Below are 18291 nucleotides of genomic sequence, written 5' to 3' on the forward strand. Positions count from 1 at the left end.
CTCCACGGCGTGTTGTCTCCACGGCGTGTTGTCTCCACGGCGTGTTGTCTCCAGCACCCATGATGAGAGTTGTCACAGGAGCCCTGCTTGTGTCTCGTGGACCTCATCACGTGCCGTTTTTCGCAGCAGAACCTTGGACCCCAGCTTAAAGTTGGGTTGAGACCGCGTCTCTTGGGTGATTGACAGTGATTTGCAAGTGACATCACAATTCCCGTCACCTTGATTTACTTACAGGTGTCCCACGGACTCCTCTGTCGAGAGCGGGGGCCACGCGCGCCCGTCGTCATGGCGACGGGATGGAGCGATACCTGAGTTGGGCAGTGACAGCGAGCGGAGAGAGGACGGAGCCAGCGCTGGGTGAGGACTTGGCACCACTTGGCTGTGGAGCACGGCGAGTCCAGCCAGGCATAACAAGACTTCAGACTTAATCCCCGCCATGGCCAGGAGAAGTGACGTGGCTCGGATGGATGAAGGTGAGTCGGGGAGCTTGCAGAGAAATGGGCTGATCTAAAGTATGATGTGCTGATGCTCTACTCTGATGACGCAGAGTTTTGGGAGTTGTGTGTTTTTCGTGTGTGTGTGTGTGTGTGTGTGTGTGTGTTTTATCTGCAACCGGATCCTTTGCTGCTGCTTTAACGCGGAAGATGAATACCAGTTTGAGACCTTGAGATGCACGTGCTTATGGTATGTCAGACTGGTAGCTGATGGACACCCTGGTTTTGTTCGTGTGTTTTCCTGCAGTTGGGATACAGATAGACGGAGGTGTGAGTGACGGTAAGTGGATATGAGTGGAGGTGACTTGCATCTAGTCTCACGCCCCACCGGGCTGCATGCGTGAGTAATTCAAACACGTGTATGAGTCGTTCAGACAGACTGCCGCTGGTCAGCCGCGCCGCGGCCGATCACGCGCTTGGGGTAAAAAGCACGGGGGACTCGCATCCACCCCCATGCCGTGTTCACGCCTCACGCGACGCAGCTGCTCGCGCTATGACACTACATATGAAGTCAACGCAAACGTGCGGCTACACGCCAATTGGCGGGCGACGCGAATGGAGTTGGAAAAATCCAACTTGAGCGTGTCTGGGAATGTTCTCCTTCATCCAGGTCGTCCTGGTTCTCCAAAGGAGTTAAGTCAAGTGCAGCTGGACTTGGTCTATATCCGTGAAGACGTTTCGCCTCTCCCCCAAGGTAAACATCGGGACACAAAGAGCCATGGACATCTATAGCTCTGACAACGACTCCTAGAGGATAAATGCTGAGTCTCATCAGCAGCCAGTCAGACTAGCTTGGTCCAGTCAGAATAGCTTGGTCCAGTCAGACCAGCTTGGTCCAGTCAGACTAGCTTGGTCCAGTCAGACTAGCTTGGTCCAGTCAGACTAGCTTGGTCTAGTCAGACTAGCTTGGTCTAGTCAGAAAGGCAGAACTGAGGAAGCCTCTTGGATGAGAGGCGAAACGTCTTCACGGATATAGACCAAGTCGAGGTAACACTTTAGTATGGGGAACATAAAAAAAACTTAATTACTAGTGAATTAGTAATGATCAAGATGTCACTTTAGTATGGGGAACATATTCTAAGTAACAGAAACTTAATTTAGAGTAATGTAACACTATGAGCACTTGTAGTTTTGTGTGTTGTTATGTAAGAACAGAGCATATTCATTAAGTGTTATTAAGGCAGAATAACTCTTCTTGTGGTACTACCACCTTATAAAGGCCATACTAAGCAAAGCATATTGAGATGGTACTACTAATAAGCAATACTTCTGAGGTTATAGAGGGAAAACTCATAGTTAATGGCTTACTGGTTGTATAATAAGGCCATGCAGAATAAGGTATTAATGAGTACGTAATAATGACCAATTAAGAGCCAATATGTTGCTAATTTGCATGCTAATAAGCACCTAATTAACGGTGACTACGTTCCCCATACCAGAGTGTTACCCCAGGTCCAGATGCACCTGATTCAACTCCTTTGAATCAACTTGAGCGAGAAGTTCGCGTGAGGCTGCGTCGTGAAGGCGCGTGGAGAATCCCAGCGAGCCTCCGTCCGCGCGCCTCGATCCTGCGGCCAAAGTCGCGCGGGTGAAGCGAGGCGACGACGCGCCTCGCGTTCGGTGTGAACACACCTTTACGTTACGTTGTGTCTTCCCCGCATAAGACGACGCAGGTCCGAGAACAAAAAACACGAGACAACCGGCTGGAAGAGGAGGTCCGAGGGGCCGAGGCCAACAACCGGACAGCGAGGATGAAGATGAAGACGAGGAGGCCCCCAGGGGTCGCAGGGGGGCATTACGCAAGGATGGAGGCGACGCGGAGAGTGAGAATGACGCTCCGAAGAGGAGGCGCGGAAAACCAGCTATCAAGAAAGGGCAGGGTGCCAACAGCAAGAACAAAAAAGGCAAGGGGAAAGATAAGGGCGACGGGAAGGACAAGAAGAAGAAGAAGAGGTATCACATGACTCACACTGTCGCAGCTGTTAACTCGTACACAGATACACTCAACCAGATGATTATTCTGATTATTATTCCTCTCACCTATGCAGCCTATTCAGGGCAGGCACCAAGAACCTACTGGCTCGTGCGTCCTCGGTGACTGGGTTGACACCGACAGACAGTAAAAAGGCTATTATGGGTTTTTTATTTTTTTATTTTTTTATGATCAATAGTTTTTAAAAAAAAAAAACAATTTCACAATAACAAAACGTACACACACAAGTATTCCAGTTACAGATAGCATGGGCGTTAAATCAGAATGCGATAGAAACGAAACAAACACAACCAGACCAAAAGTAGATAAGAGATAGGCGAGACATCCTGAAATAAGGAAAGGGGGAAAACAAACAAACAAACAAACAAACAAACAAACAAACAAAGGAAGGAAGGAAAAACATGACTGTGATGCGTGGAGTGCTTACAAGTTTACAGCGCTGCTTGTCGACAGGTAATCTAACCACACGGGCCTCAGTTATTTGCATTTCACGTGACGTGTTACTGTTATTTTTATGAGCCGGAAACGCCGTTAAACGCTCAGTATATGAGGATGGGTCTGCCCCCGTTTCAAGTGATATTCCTCCACCTTATCAAGCAGCCTGTATGAGAACTGTTCTAGGGCAGCCAGCTGACCAAGAGAAGTGTGCCACAAAGATGGCGCCGGTGCAGAGGAGGCTTTCCATTCTTTGACCACGAGTTTCCGTCCTAACATAAATGGTTTTTTTATACATTATATTAATTGCTTTCTTTGTGTGTCTTTTTATGTAGCTGAATGCTTTTTGATTGAAGCTTTCAATAATACACTATTAACTCAAGGGCCTCCATCAGCTCCCCAAGGCCCTCTTTTGGGCCCCGCTCTCCTGTTGAGAACCACTGGTCTAATAAATGGCATACATACCTTAAATATCATTTGACATACATTCAGTCTTACTGCCAGAAGTCTTGACACATTTTTTTGTACCAAGATGACAAACTTTATCACAATTTCATCCCCCGCTCCTTTTACTCCTCCTCTTTCTCCTCCTCCAGCTCCTCAGGCTCCAACACAGATTCTGACAATGACGAGGATGACGACTCCATGTCAGAGGGGGAGATGGCGCGGCTGATGGAGGAGGTGGAGGAGAAGAAGAAACTGATTTCCGAAATAAGGACCAAGCCATGGAGGATGAGAAGGAGACTCACCCACCTCAAGTAACGTTTCATCGGCCATGTTAACCGCTTCAGAGTTTTGAAACTTTGACCCACGTCCACATCTGAGGTCTTTAGTTGAGGAGCCATACGCTGCATGTTGATGCTGAATCTTATTTCACTTTTCCCCCTAACATCCCATCCTAACATCCCATCCTAACATCCCATCCTAACATCCCATCCTAACATCTCATCCTAACATCTCATCCCAACATCTCACCCTAACATCTCACCCTAACATCTCACCCTAACATCTCACCCTAACATCTCACCCTAACATCTCACCCTAACATCTCATCCTAACATCCCATCCTAACATCCCATCCTAACATCTCATCCCAACATCTCATCCCAACATCTCACCCTAACATCTCACCCTAACATCTCATCCCAACATCTCATCCTAACATCTCACCCTAACATCTCACCCTAACATCTCATCCTAACATGTCACCCTAACATCTCATCCTAACATCTCACCCTAACATCTCACCCTAACATCTCATCCTAACATGTCACCCTAACATCTCATCCTAACATCTCACCCTAACATCTCACCCTAACATCTCATCCTAACATCTCACCCTAACATCTCATCCTAACATCTCACCCTAACATCTCACCCTAACATCTCATCCTAACATCTCACCCTAACATCTCACCCTAACATCTCATCCTAACATCTCATCCCAACATCTCATCCTAACATCTCACCCTAACATCTCATCCCAACATCTCACCCTAACATCTCACCCTAATATCTCATCCCAACATCTCATCCCAACATCTCATCCTAACATCTCACCCTAACATCTCATCCTAACATCTCATCCCAACATCTCACCCTAACATCTCATCCTAACATCCCATCCTAACATCTCACCCTAACATCTCATCCTAACATTTAACCCTAACATCTCATCCCAACATCTCACCCTAACATATCATCCTAACATCTCACCCTAACGTCTCATCCCAACATCTCATCCCAACATCTCATCCTAACATCTCACCCTAATATCTCATCCCAACATCTCATCCCAACATCTCATCCTAACATGTCACCCTAACATGTCACCCTAACATCTCATCCTAACATCTCACCCTAACATCTCATCCTAACATCTCATCCCAACATCTAATCCTAACATCTCATCCTAACATCTCATCCTAACATCTCACCCTAACATCTCACCCTAACATCTCATCCTAACATGTCACCCTAACATCTCATCCTAACATCTCACCCTAACATCTCACCCTAACATCTCATCCTAACATCTCATCCTAACATCTCACCCTAACATCTCACCCTAACATCTCATCCTAACATCTCACCCTAACATCTCACCCTAACATCTCATCCTAACATGTCACCCTAACATCTCATCCTAACATCTCACCCTAACATCTCACCCTAACATCTCATCCTAACATCTCACCCTAACATCTCATCCTAACATCTCACCCTAACATCTCATCCTAACATCTCATCCTAACATCTCACCCTAACATCTCATCCTAACATCTCACCCTAACATCTCATCCTAACATCTCACCCTAACATCTCACCCTAACATCTCACCCTAACATCTCATCCTAACATCTCACCCTAACATCTCACCCTAACATCTCACCCTAACATCTCATCCTAACATCTCATCCTAACATCTCACCCTAACATCTCATCCTAACATCTCACCCTAACATCTCATCCTAACATCTCACCCTAACATCTCACCCTAACATCTCACCCTAACATCCCATCCTAACATCCCATCCTAACATCTCATCCTAACATCCCATCCTAACATCTCACCCTAACATCTCACCCTAACATCTCATCCTAACATCTCACCCTAACATGTCACCCTAACATCTCATCCTAACATCTCACCCTAACATCTCACCCTAACATCTCATCCTAACATCTCATCCCAACATCTAATCCTAACATCTCATCCTAACATCTCATCCTAACATCTCACCCTAACATCTCACCCTAACATCTCATCCTAACATGTCACCCTAACATCTCATCCTAACATCTCACCCTAACATCTCACCCTAACATCTCATCCTAACATCTCATCCTAACATCTCACCCTAACATCTCACCCTAACATCTCATCCTAACATCTCACCCTAACATCTCACCCTAACATCTCATCCTAACATGTCACCCTAACATCTCATCCTAACATCTCACCCTAACATCTCACCCTAACATCTCATCCTAACATCTCACCCTAACATCTCATCCTAACATCTCACCCTAACATCTCACCCTAACATCTCATCCTAACATCTCACCCTAACATCTCATCCCAACATCTCATCCTAACATCTCATCCTAACATCTCACCCTAACATCTCACCCTAACATCTCATCCTAACATCTCATCCTAACATCTCATCCCAACATCTCATCCTAACATCTCATCCTAACATCTCACCCTAACATCTCACCCTAACATCTCATCCTAACATCTCACCCTAACATCTCATCCTAACATCTCATCCTAACATCTCATCCCAACATCTCATCCTAACATCTCACCCTAACATCTCACCCTAACATCTCACCCTAACATCTCATCCCAACATCTCATCCCAGTTCAATTCACATCAAAGTCAACAAACTCCTGGTGTCTGACAGTGAATGACACCTGTCAGTACGCCAGTTATGAAAACCTGCACCGCAAAAAGACATGTGTATAAAGGGATTTTATCTCGTCTTAGGCACTTTCTCATGTTAAATGTCACCCATGTAAAAGTAAAATAGCGCAAGGTGTTTCGGACACCGACGCTTTGTCTCACTTGTGACCAAAGCTCAAAGCCACGTCTGTTTTTTTTCCAGGGAGGCACAAGAATTTGTGGATAAATTTGAAGGCGCTTTGGGCAAAGGAAAAGGCAAGAAGTGGTTCGCATACAAAGTGATGATGACAAAGGTTTGAAACTATTGATTTATCTGCTCTTCCATTGGTCCTGCTTTTTTTTTGTTTGTTGTCCTTTTAATGTTGTGGGCCTCTCTCTAATCCCTCTTTCTCTCTTTCCAGAAATGGATCAAGTTTCAGAGGGATTTTGAGAATTTCAGGACATCTTGTATACCTTGGGAGCGGAAGATCAAAGAGGTGGAAAGTGAGTTATTTTACCATCACAATTTCAATTAAAGAGCTGAATATTACCGCCTAGTGGTCACAAGTGGTACAACCAGTCTTGTTTTGCCATATGTTTGCCTAAGGTCACTTTGGGTCATCTGTGGCGTCCTACTTCATCTTCCTCCGCTGGATGTACGGATTGAACCTTGTCCTTTTTGGCTTCACCTTTGGTCTAGTTGTCATTCCTGAGGTGAAAGTAACTATTCATTTCAAAACAGCACATTATAACGGTCCATAAGACGTATTTGACCACAATATCCATACGATGCATTTGATATGTCTGACTTTTGGTTTGTTTTGTGTCTCTGTTCTTCTTCTTCTTCTTCTTCTTCATCATCATCTTCTTTTTCTACCCCTCCTACTCCTTCTTCTTCTGCTTCTTCTTCTTCTATTCCTCCTCCTCCTTCTTCTTCATTTATCCAGGTTTTGATGGGCCTTCCCTATGGGTCGATTCCTAGGAAAACTGTACCAAGACTCGAGCAGGACACTGCTCAAGACTATTCAGTCCTTATGGACTTCAATGTGTGTTAATTATAGGTGGCATGTAGGGTTGCCAACTCCTTGAAATGGAAATAAGGAACAGGGGACAGGGACAGGGGTTGGATGGACGGGGCGACACGGGCATAACGAATATAACGTGCCTTACACTATACACACACACACACACACACATATTAATATTATATATAATAAGGAACGTTTCCTTATTTTAAGGAACGGTTGGCAACTCTAGGAAGCATACAAAGTCACCTCAGATGTCTCTGCCATAGATATGAAAACACATTTAATGCCCAACTCTTATTATGACTGTGTCTGTTAGCTTATCTTAGTTGTCGCCTTTCCCCCCTCAGGGATACTGCAAATATTCCGTCCTTTTCTATGGATATTACAACAACCAGAGGACCATCGGCTTGCTGAAGTTCAGGCTGCCCTTGTCCTACCTCATGGTGGGCATTGGCACCTTTGGCTACAGCCTGATGGTTGTGATCCGCACGTGAGTTAGTGATGCTGCTCTACTGTCAGTAGTCCCAGAACCACCCACACACAGACAGCGACTCTGATCATGCAGGTCCTGAGATGGAAATCTGTCTGCATATATGCGTCCAAAATCCTTTTGTTGTGTCTGTTTTTGCATAAAGAATGGCCAAGAACGCTGATGTTGGGGGCGGAGACAATGACGAGGCGGGGTTTACCTTCGGCTGGAAGATGTTCACCAGCTGGGATTACCTGATCGGTAACGCAGAGACCGCGGACAACAAGTACGCATCCATCACGACCAGTTTCAAGGTAAACGTGGAGACATGAAAACCGTGGCTGTGGTTTATATGTAAAATTACACCATGGTGGCGGAGACATGGTAACTGGTCTCTGATGGGCTAGACCAGTGGTTCTCAACCTTTTTGGGGTGCGGGACCCCCTGCGTATTGTTGATCTACCCTGAGGACCCCTCCACCTGATCTTGGGGGAGGGGGGTTGCAATTTGATAGAAACAGTAGAAACTGCATTTTAAATTGCATTATAGCATTTATTCACTCTTTGGGGCAAAAATAAGAGCTTTCAGTTGTAACTTAGATATAGTTAACAAAACAGAATTCTTATGCAGTAACTTTCAGATATATGTAACAAAACAGAATTCTTATGCAGTAACTTTCAGATATATGTAACAAAACAGAATTCTTATGCAGTAACTTTCAGATACATGTAACGAAACAGAATATGTATTCAGTAACTTTCAGATATATGTAACACAACAGAATTCTTATGCAGTAACTTTCAGATATAGTTAACAAAACAGAATTCTTATGCAGTAACTTTCAGATATATGTAACAAAACAGAATATGTATTCAGTAACTTTCAGATATATGTAACAAAACAGAATATGTATTCAGTAACTTTCAGATATATGTAACAAAACAGAATATGTATTCAGTAACTTTCAGATATATGTAACAACACAGAATATGTATTCAGTAACTTTCAGATACATGTAACAACACAGAATATGTATTCAGTAACTTTCAGATATATGCAACAACACAGAATATGTATTCAGTAACTTTCAGATATATGTAACAACACAGAATATGTATTCAGTAACTTTCAGATATATGTAACAAAACAGAATATGTATTCAGTAACTTTCAGATATATGTAACAAAACAGAATATGTATTCAGTAACTTTCAGATATATGTAACAAAACAGAATATGTATTCAGTAACTTTCAGATATATGTAACAAAACAGAATATGTAATCAGTAACTTTCAGATATATGTAACAAAACAGAATATGTATTCAGTAACTTTCAGATATATGTAACAAAACAGAATTCTTATGCAGTAACTTTCAGATACATGTAACGAAACAGAATATGTATTCAGTAACTTTCAGATATATGTAACAACACAGAATATGTATTCAGTAACTTTCAGATATATGTAACAAAACAGAATATGTATTCAGTAACTTTCAGATATATGTAACAAAACAGAATATGTAATCAGTAACTTTCAGATATATGTAACAAAACAGAATTCTTATGCAGTAACTTTCAGATATATGTAACAAAACAGAATATGTATTCAGTAACTTTCAGATATATGTAACAACACAGAATATGTATTCAGTAACTTTCAGATATATGTAACAAAACAGAATATGTATTCAGTAACTTTCAGATATATGTAACAAAACAGAATATGTATTCAGTAACTTTCAGATACATGTAACGAAACAGAATATGTATTCAGTAACTTTCAGATATATGTAACAAAACAGAATTCTTATGCAGTAACTTTCAGATACATGTAACGAAACAGAATATGTATTCAGTAACTTTCAGATATATGTAACAACACTGAATATGTATTCAGTAACTTTCAGATATATGTAACAAAACAGAATATGTATTCAGTAACTTTCAGATATATGTAACAACACAGAATATGTATTCAGTAACTTTCAGATATATGTAACAAAACAGAATATGTATGCAGTAACTTTCAGATATATGTAACAAAACAGAATATGTATTCAGTAACTTTCAGATATATGTAACACAACAGAATATGTATTCAGTAACTTTCAGATATATGTAACAAAACAGAATATGTATTCAGTAACTTTCAGATATATGTAACAAAACAGAATATGTATTCAGTAACTTTCAGATACATGTAACACAACAGAATATGTATTCAGTAACTTTCAGATATATGTAACAAAACAGAATATGTATTCAGTAACTTTCAGATATATGTAACAAAACAGAATATGTATTCAGTAACTTTCAGATATATGTAACAAAACAGAATATGTATTCAGTAACTTTCAGATATATGTAACACAACAGAATATGTATTCAGTAACTTTCAGATATATGTAACAAAACAGAATATGTATTCAGTAACTTTCAGATATATGTAACAACACAGAATATGTATTCAGTAACTTTCAGATACATGTAACAAAACAGAATATGTATGCAGTAACTTTCAGATATATGTAACAAAACAGAATATGTATTCAGTAACTTTCAGATATATGTAACAAAACAGAATATGTATTCAGTAACTTTCAGATATATGTAACAACACAGAATATGTATTCAGTAACTTTCAGATACATGTAACAAAACAGAATATGTATGCAGTAACTTTCAGATATATGTAACAAAACAGAATATGTATTCAGTAACTTTCAGATATATGTAACAAAACAGAATATGTATTCAGTAACTTTCAGATATATGTAACAACAGAATTTTATGCAGTAACTTTTAACAATGCAAACGGGAGCGAGATCTCTTATTAAAATACAATAAATTACACTTGTGAAACAGATGTAATTAGAGAAAAAAGTCCTGTCACCCTTTATAGTTTAGGTAGATAAAGGTCTCAGTCACATTTGAGTAAAATAATCCTATTTCTATAAATGTCACAGGATCTTTTTTTAAAGATATTTTATTTTCACGGACCCCTTGCAATTACACCACGGACCACTAGGGGTCCGCGGACCCCCGGTTGAGAAACACTGGGCTAGAGGGTGTGCGTTAGACCCGTATAAGGCGCACGTGGTTCAGCACAAGTTTCTAAGTTTCTGTTCTACATTCAAACGCTGGAAACAAATTTACGATGTAACCATAGCAACACGCTGAAATAGTAGGACGCATAGTGAACGTTTTAAGTTAATGCCCGCTGCGGGATTCGATCCGACGTTGTACTGCATCACGAGGCATATCTCCTGCCGCCGGTGGGGGCGCTAATTAAGGAAACGCTCTTGTAGATCGTATTAGAGGGTATACGACCTATGTGGTCGTATGGGTTGGAGGACTTGTATGGGCATCGCCAACCGCTGGACTAAAGGGTCTCCCCCCCCCCCTTCTAAAGGGAGCGGGTTAGCCATGTCGCCTCGTGGTGCAGTACAACGTCGGATCGAATCCCGCAGCAGGTGGAAAGATGCTCGGTTACATTAGCTAAGTGGCTAAGTTTTGCTTCATAACCTTTTAATTCTGAGTCCAAAACATTCAAAATACATACCAAAAAAACAGGATGTACGTATTTCAGTTCTTTGATAAGTGACCACGGTGGCGGAGGGATAAACCATTCCATGCGGAGGCAAAGAAACAACAGCTGCTGCTGCTGCTGCCCCAGACTGTGCTGTGGCTTGTGTGCCACCAGCTCAGCAGGAAGCAGTCCCCAGTTCCTCAGACCAAAGCTGACACAGGCAACCTAATGTATTCAAGACAACGTCAAACTATATGGCAGCACGGTTTTACGGTTGGTGTGGTTGTTATTCGTCCGTCGCAGCGACGAGGGCCATCTAGTCATCTCGTGACGGATGACTGATGACTTGTGTGATGATTAAAGTGAGGAAGAGTTGCGCGTCATCAACCCCACTCTCTCGTCCGAGACCACCTGCTACCGGTGGCAAGACTAGCAAGATGGGGTAACTGGTTTCAACAGCATAATCACACTGCACTAGTAATAAGTAATTTTCACTTAAATTAGTGATTTATTTTCTTCTTCCTTGGCCTTCATTTCTTTCAGTGTGCTAACATTAAGAACCCAAAAAGAATGAAGAATTATTTGCTAATATTCATTACTGTGCTGTAGCAAGTCTGATCTCAAGTAATTTATCTAAAATTCAGCAGTTTCTACCTTTGGACACTTATCAGAGCCTACTGGGATTTCTAGACTGGAACAAATGTATTTTAAGATTTCTCGTCAAGTGAAATTATCTTGCTGCATGGATAGATAATGTCACTAGTATTAAATAATTTTACCCCCAAATGCAGTGTTTATTTCTTGTTTTTTAGCTATTATTTTTTTGCAGTGTAACCCCAATGAGTAAAACAACTCTATTGGTGCGGAAAAAACTGGATTTTAGCTTTAGTCTTGTGACTTTCAGATCCTTTTTTTTTGTTTTTTTGTTTTTGATGGAAACAGGAGTCCATAGTGGATGAGCAGGAGAGCCAGAAGGATGAAAACATTCACCTGAGGAGGTTCCTGAGAGTTTTGGCCAACTTCATGATCTTCTGCAGCCTTGGTGGGAGTGGATACCTCATCTTCTTTGTGGTGAAGAGGTCTCAGGAGTTTGCCACCAGAGACGACCTGAGCTGGTATGAGAAGAACGAGGTAATCCTAGCAGTGGTGAAGTGGAATAATGGCTAACGATCCAGTCCTTGTGAATTACTTTATAAACACAATTAATCATGCTACCGTTACTTCTGCTACTCATCATCATCATCGGTGATCACTCGAGGTCGAGAATGATGGTCCTTACACAGGGTCCTTTCTGTGGGTCTTGACATGGCTGAAGAGGTCAATCCAGGAACCACAGACTTTGCTGCAATGTGGGCATTGAAGAGTAGTGTTGGTGGTGGAAAGTGGGTAGGTCTTCTTGGTTGTAATTTTGTCCTTTCTCTGCTGCAGCTTGTCTTTTGCGATCTGTTGGCGAGTGTCCTCATGGAGTGCTCTGGTTTCCTCCCACCATCAAACTATACATGACATGTTAGGGTTAATACTCCTGCCTGTGCCTCTGACCAAGGCATTAGGAAAAAGAAGTGGAGTTTGTCCCCAGGTGCTGTACTGCAGCCGCCCACTGCTCTTAGGATGGGTTAAATACTGAAAACAAATTCGTTGTAAGAAACTACAATGACAAAATAAAGTGGCTTTCTTCTTCTTCTTCTTCTTCTTCTTCTTCTTCTTCTAGTGAGGTGTACATCATGCTTATCCCTGGCTTGGACAATGCCACAGTCAATTAAATGCTAGTTCTTCAAATGAGGATGCATCCTGGATGTCTTCAGTCTGTTTTTCTGCCTGAAGAGGGTGTTGTTCATAACAAGACTGTGTTCAGCACATTTGGTCAGAAGGAGGACTCCACTGGAGTTGAACTCCCTCCTTAATAATAGTGCCCCTCCACGGCTTATAGTCCCGTCCGACATTAAAGTCTCCAAGAAGGATGATTTTATCTTCCACTGGACAAACTGTGAGGATGTGTTCCAGGTTGGCATAGAGGTCTCCCTTTACTTCTTCTTGTGAGTCTAGTGTGGAAGTATATGCACTCACAACAGTGGCCATCTGACTGTTGTCCAACTTCAGATACAGTCATAAGGCTTTCAAAAGGCTTTCTCTTCTGTCTCCGTCCAAGAGCCTAGCGACTGAATCTGACACCCACCACCTGTGTGCCAGGTCATGGCTAGGTCCCAGATGATCTCTCACCTGCACCTGGGGACTAACTCTAGTTCTTCTTTCCAATGCCTTGCTCAGGGGCACAGACAGGAGTATTAAACCTAACATACATTTCTTTTTAATGGTTGGAGGAAATGGGAGCACCCGGAGGAAACCCACGCAGACAATGGAAGAACATACAAACTCCACATAGAAAGGACCTGGGACGGCCTGGGGTTTGAACCCAGGACCTTCTTGCTGTGAGGCAACGGTGCTAACCACTGGGCCATCGTGCTACCTTTAGTACTACTACCACTACCACTACAATTACCTACTGCTACTATTGTTAGTACTACAACTACTACTCAGGAATCAGGAACACTTTGTTTTTCATTTCATTTCATGTACGAAATGTTTCCCCAGCCCACAGCAGTGCAACACAAAGACAAAAAACACATATCCAAAAACGACAAGAACCTCAGGAATACACATACTAACTAACACACATATCTAAACTAACACACATATCCACACTAACACACATATCCAAACTAACACACATATCCACACTAACACACATATCCAAACTAACACACATATCCAAAGTAACACACATATCCAAACTAACACACATATCTAAACTAACACACATATCCACACTAACACACATATCCAAACTAACACATATATCCAAACTAACAAACATATCCAAACTAACACACATATCTAAACTAACACACATATCTAAACTAACACACATATCCAAACTAAAATTTTTTAAAAAAAAACATCTGCCCAAGGGAATTAACGCCAGCCAGGATGACAATCAGAACTGCTGGTCTGCATGGGCTAGCTAGCAGTTAGCTTAGCCTGCCTTGCTTCTGCGTCCTGTCCGACCACCCTCGGTGTTACCATCTCGGCCGCAGCTCCAGGCAGGGCCGTGGCCCTTGGGCCCACAAGAGCAGCAGACCAAGCTCTCTCAGCTGATCCAGCGCCAGCTCTCCCAGCCATCAAACGAAGACATACTATGACTACTACTACTACTACTACTCCTACTGCTGCTACTACTACTATGATGATGACCACCACTATCACTACTGTTACTACTTTTACTTCTGCAATTACCTACTGCTACTACTACTACTGCTACAAGTACGCCTAATCCTACATCAATTAGAACTATTTCCACTACTACTACAACTACTAGTATTACTACTATTGCTGCTATCATTACATTCTCTACTGCTAATACTTGTATCATGACTTTATTCATATCATTTATCCCAGATAAATGATATGAACAGTAAAACATGCTGAAACCAGTTTTTAAAAGAGAAACGGCAAATCTCAGCCTTACAACTTCCCGCTGTCACATAGAATAAAGAAAAAGCTTTTCCCAACAGTCACACATTGCTGTGATATAAAAGTAAGAATTGTGACATATTTGTTTTAATCTATGAAGTATTTGAGAAAAGACTTGTCCAGCCGGCATTATCAATCCATGCTTATCGGATGACAAATAACAGAAAACCATGTAAAGAGCTACAGACGGGTGACAAATGAAAGGAAAACAAGCCAACATAAAGTGTGTTAGTAAGGTGCTGGTCCACCACGAGCCTCCAGAACAGCTTCAGTGGTCCTTATCATATAGATTCTACAAGTCTCTGAACTCTACTGGAGGGATGGACACCATTCTTCTAAAACACATTCCCTCATTTAGTGTTTTGATGATGGTGGTGGAGAGAGCTGCCGGACATGTTGGTCCAAAACCTCTCGTAGGTGTTCAGCTGGGCTGAGATCTGGTGACTGTGAAGGCCATGGCATATGATTTACATCATCTTCATCCCCATTAAACCATCCAGTGACCACTCGTGTCCTGTGGATTGGGACATTGTCATCTTGGAACATCAGGATAGAGATGTTTCATCATATACTACAGGTGATCACTCAGAAGAACTTTGTATTGATCTGCAGGGACCCTTCCCTCTAAGGCAGTGGTCATCGACCCTGCTCCTGGAGACCTACTGTCCTGCTGGTTTTCACTCCAACCCTAATTTAGCACATCCGATTCAATTAAGATTAGGGTTGGAGGGAAAACCAGCAGGATGGAAGCTCTCCTGGAGCAGGGTTGGTGACCACTGCTCTAAGGGGACAAGCGGACCCAAACCATGCCAGGAAAATGCCCCCACAGCATAACAGACCCCCGGACCCCCTCGCTGTAGGGGTCAAGCACTCAGGTTCCTTTACCTTGTCACCCGTCTGTATAATTCCACAAAAATCAACACACGTGCACACAAAAGATGAGTACGTCAAGAGACAAAGATAATGTGCTGTCAAAATGTCATCGATCCATTGGAAATGTTCTGATATTTTCCAAATCATTTTGATCTGTTTTGCCAAAGTTGGAGATCATCATGTCCCTTCTCGGCCTGGTGTGCCCTCCACTGTTTGAGACCATCGCTGAGCTGGAGGACTACCACCCCCGGATCGCCCTGAAATGGCAGCTGGGACGCATCTTCGCCCTCTTCCTGGGAAACCTCTACACCTTCCTCTTCGCCCTGTTTGATGACGTCAACTCCAAGGTGTGTGTGTGTGTGTGTGTGTGTGTGTGTGTGTGTGTGTGTGTGTGTGTGTGTGTGTGTGTGTGTGTGTGTGTGACCTGCCTTTCAAAATGGATGTGCACAAAAGCTATCTGATGATTGTGTTTATTGCCAAAGATGGAAAATACAACTTTGGCAAGAGATGCTAGGTGGTTGTTCTTTATGTGGTTGAAGCTCAGTTTAACTTTCATGTGTTTTTTATCCTGTAGACAGACCAGACTTAATTCCTTTCTTTCTTCCAAGCAGCATAATCATATGTTGCTTGAGGAAGCCGCAAGAATGCAATATGACATCTATGAACTTTTATTACCTAATCACCTATTACAACTTACACTTACTATAACACACATATATATATAAGCAGCTGATGAGTGCAAGACACACGAAACAGGCCTGTACTGCAATGCATTAAAACTTTTTTCCTGTATCTGTGTTGATATATACACTCACCAGCCACTTTATTAGGCACACCTGTCCAACTGCTCGTTAACGCAAATTTCTAATCAGCCAATCACATGGCAGCAACTCAATGCATTTAGGTATGTAGACATGGTCAAGACGATCTGCTGCAGTTCAAACCGAGCATCAGAATGGGGAAGAAAGGTGATTTAAGTGACTTTGGACGTGGCATGGTTGTTGGTGCCAGACGGGCTGGTCTGAGTATTTCAGAAACTGCTGATCTACTGGGATTTTCACGCACAACCATCTCTAGGGTTTACAGAGAATGGTCCGAAAAAGAGAAAATATCCAGTGAGCGGCAGTTCTGTGGGCGAAAATGCCTTGTTGATGCCAGAGGTCAGAGGAGAATGGCCAGACTGGTTCGAGCTGATAGAAAGGCAACAGTAACTCAAATAACCACTCATTACAACCGAGGTATGCAGAAGAGCATCTCTGGACCCACAACACGTCGAACCTTGAGGCAGATGGGCTACAGCAGCAGAAGACCACACCGGGTGCCACTCCTGTCAGCTAAGAACAGGAAACTGAGGCTACAATTCGCACAGGCTCACCAAAATTGGACAATAGAAGATTGGAAAAACGTTGCCTGGTCTGATGAGTCTCGATTTCTGCTGCGACATTCGGATGGTAGGGTCAGAATTTGGCGTCAACAACATGAAAGCATGGATCCATCCTGCCTTGTATCAACGGTTCAGGCTGGTGGTGGTGGTGTAACGGTGTGGGGGATATTTTCTTGGCACACTTTGGGCCCCTTAGTACCAATTGAGCATCGTGTCAACGCCACAGCCTACCTGAGTATTGTTGCTGACCATGTCCATCCCTTTATGACCACAGTGTTCCCATCTTCTGATGGCTACTTCCAGCAGCATAACGCGCCATGTCATAAAGCTCAAATCATCTCAGACTGGTTTCTTGAACATGACAATGAGTTCACTGTACTCAAATGGCCTCCACAGTCACCAGATCTCAATCCAATAGAGCACCTTTGGGATGTGGTGGACCGGGAGATTCGCATCATGGATGTGCAGCCGACAAATCTGCAGCAACTGCGTGATGCTATCATGTCAATATGGACCAAACTCTCTGAGGAATGTTTCCAGTACCTTGTTGAATCTATGCCACGAAGGATTAAGGCAGTTCTGAAGGCAAAAGGGGGTCCAACCCGGTACTAGCAAGGTGTACCTAATAAAGTGGCCAGTGAGTGTATATATACAGTGCATCTGGAAAGTATTCACACCCCTTCAGTTTCCCCACATTTTGTTATGTTACAGCCTTATTCCAAAATGGATTAAATTCCTTTTTTTCTCTCATCAATCTACAAAGTGAAAAAGATTGAGGCACCCTTGGCAGCGATTGCAGCCTCAAGTGTTCTTGGGTATGAAGCTACAAGCTTGGCACACCTATATTTGGGGTATTTCTCCCATTCTTCTCTGCAGATCCTCTCCAGCTCTGTAAGGTTAGATGGGGAGCGTTGCTGCACAGCTATTTTCAGGTCTTTCCAGAGATGTTCAATGGGGTTCAAGTCTGGTCTCTGGCTGGGCCACTCAAGGACATCCACAGACTTGTCCCGAAGCCACTCCTTCATTGTCTTGGCTGTGTGCTTAGGGTCGTTGTCGTGTTGAAAGGTAAACCTTCGCCCCAGTCTGAGGTCCTGAGCGCTCTGGAGCAGGTTTTCATCAAGGATCTCTCTGTACTTTGCTCCATTCATCTTTCCCTCGATCC

General features: G+C 42.8%; 1 protein-coding gene across 1 annotated transcript in view; it reads left to right on the forward strand.

Moving 5' to 3' along the window:
- The first annotated feature begins 436 nt into the window (after nt 1-436).
- Nucleotides 437-18291, forward strand: part of tmc2a (transmembrane channel-like 2a) — a 31349-nt gene continuing 13494 nt past the window's right edge. Inside the window, exons 1-12 of the mRNA XM_056291160.1 lie at nt 437-473; nt 742-774; nt 2159-2447; nt 3519-3680; nt 6538-6628; nt 6737-6818; nt 6922-7028; nt 7262-7360; nt 7690-7832; nt 7978-8125; nt 12287-12475; nt 15913-16092. Coding sequence (XP_056147135.1) covers nt 437-473; nt 742-774; nt 2159-2447; nt 3519-3680; nt 6538-6628; nt 6737-6818; nt 6922-7028; nt 7262-7360; nt 7690-7832; nt 7978-8125; nt 12287-12475; nt 15913-16092 — 1560 coding nt within the window. The remainder of the gene's footprint in view (nt 474-741; nt 775-2158; nt 2448-3518; nt 3681-6537; nt 6629-6736; nt 6819-6921; nt 7029-7261; nt 7361-7689; nt 7833-7977; nt 8126-12286; nt 12476-15912; nt 16093-18291) is intronic.

The sequence above is a fragment of the Lampris incognitus genome, chromosome 12, assembly GCF_029633865.1.
Source record: "Lampris incognitus isolate fLamInc1 chromosome 12, fLamInc1.hap2, whole genome shotgun sequence".
NCBI lineage: Eukaryota > Metazoa > Chordata > Actinopteri > Lampriformes > Lampridae > Lampris > Lampris incognitus.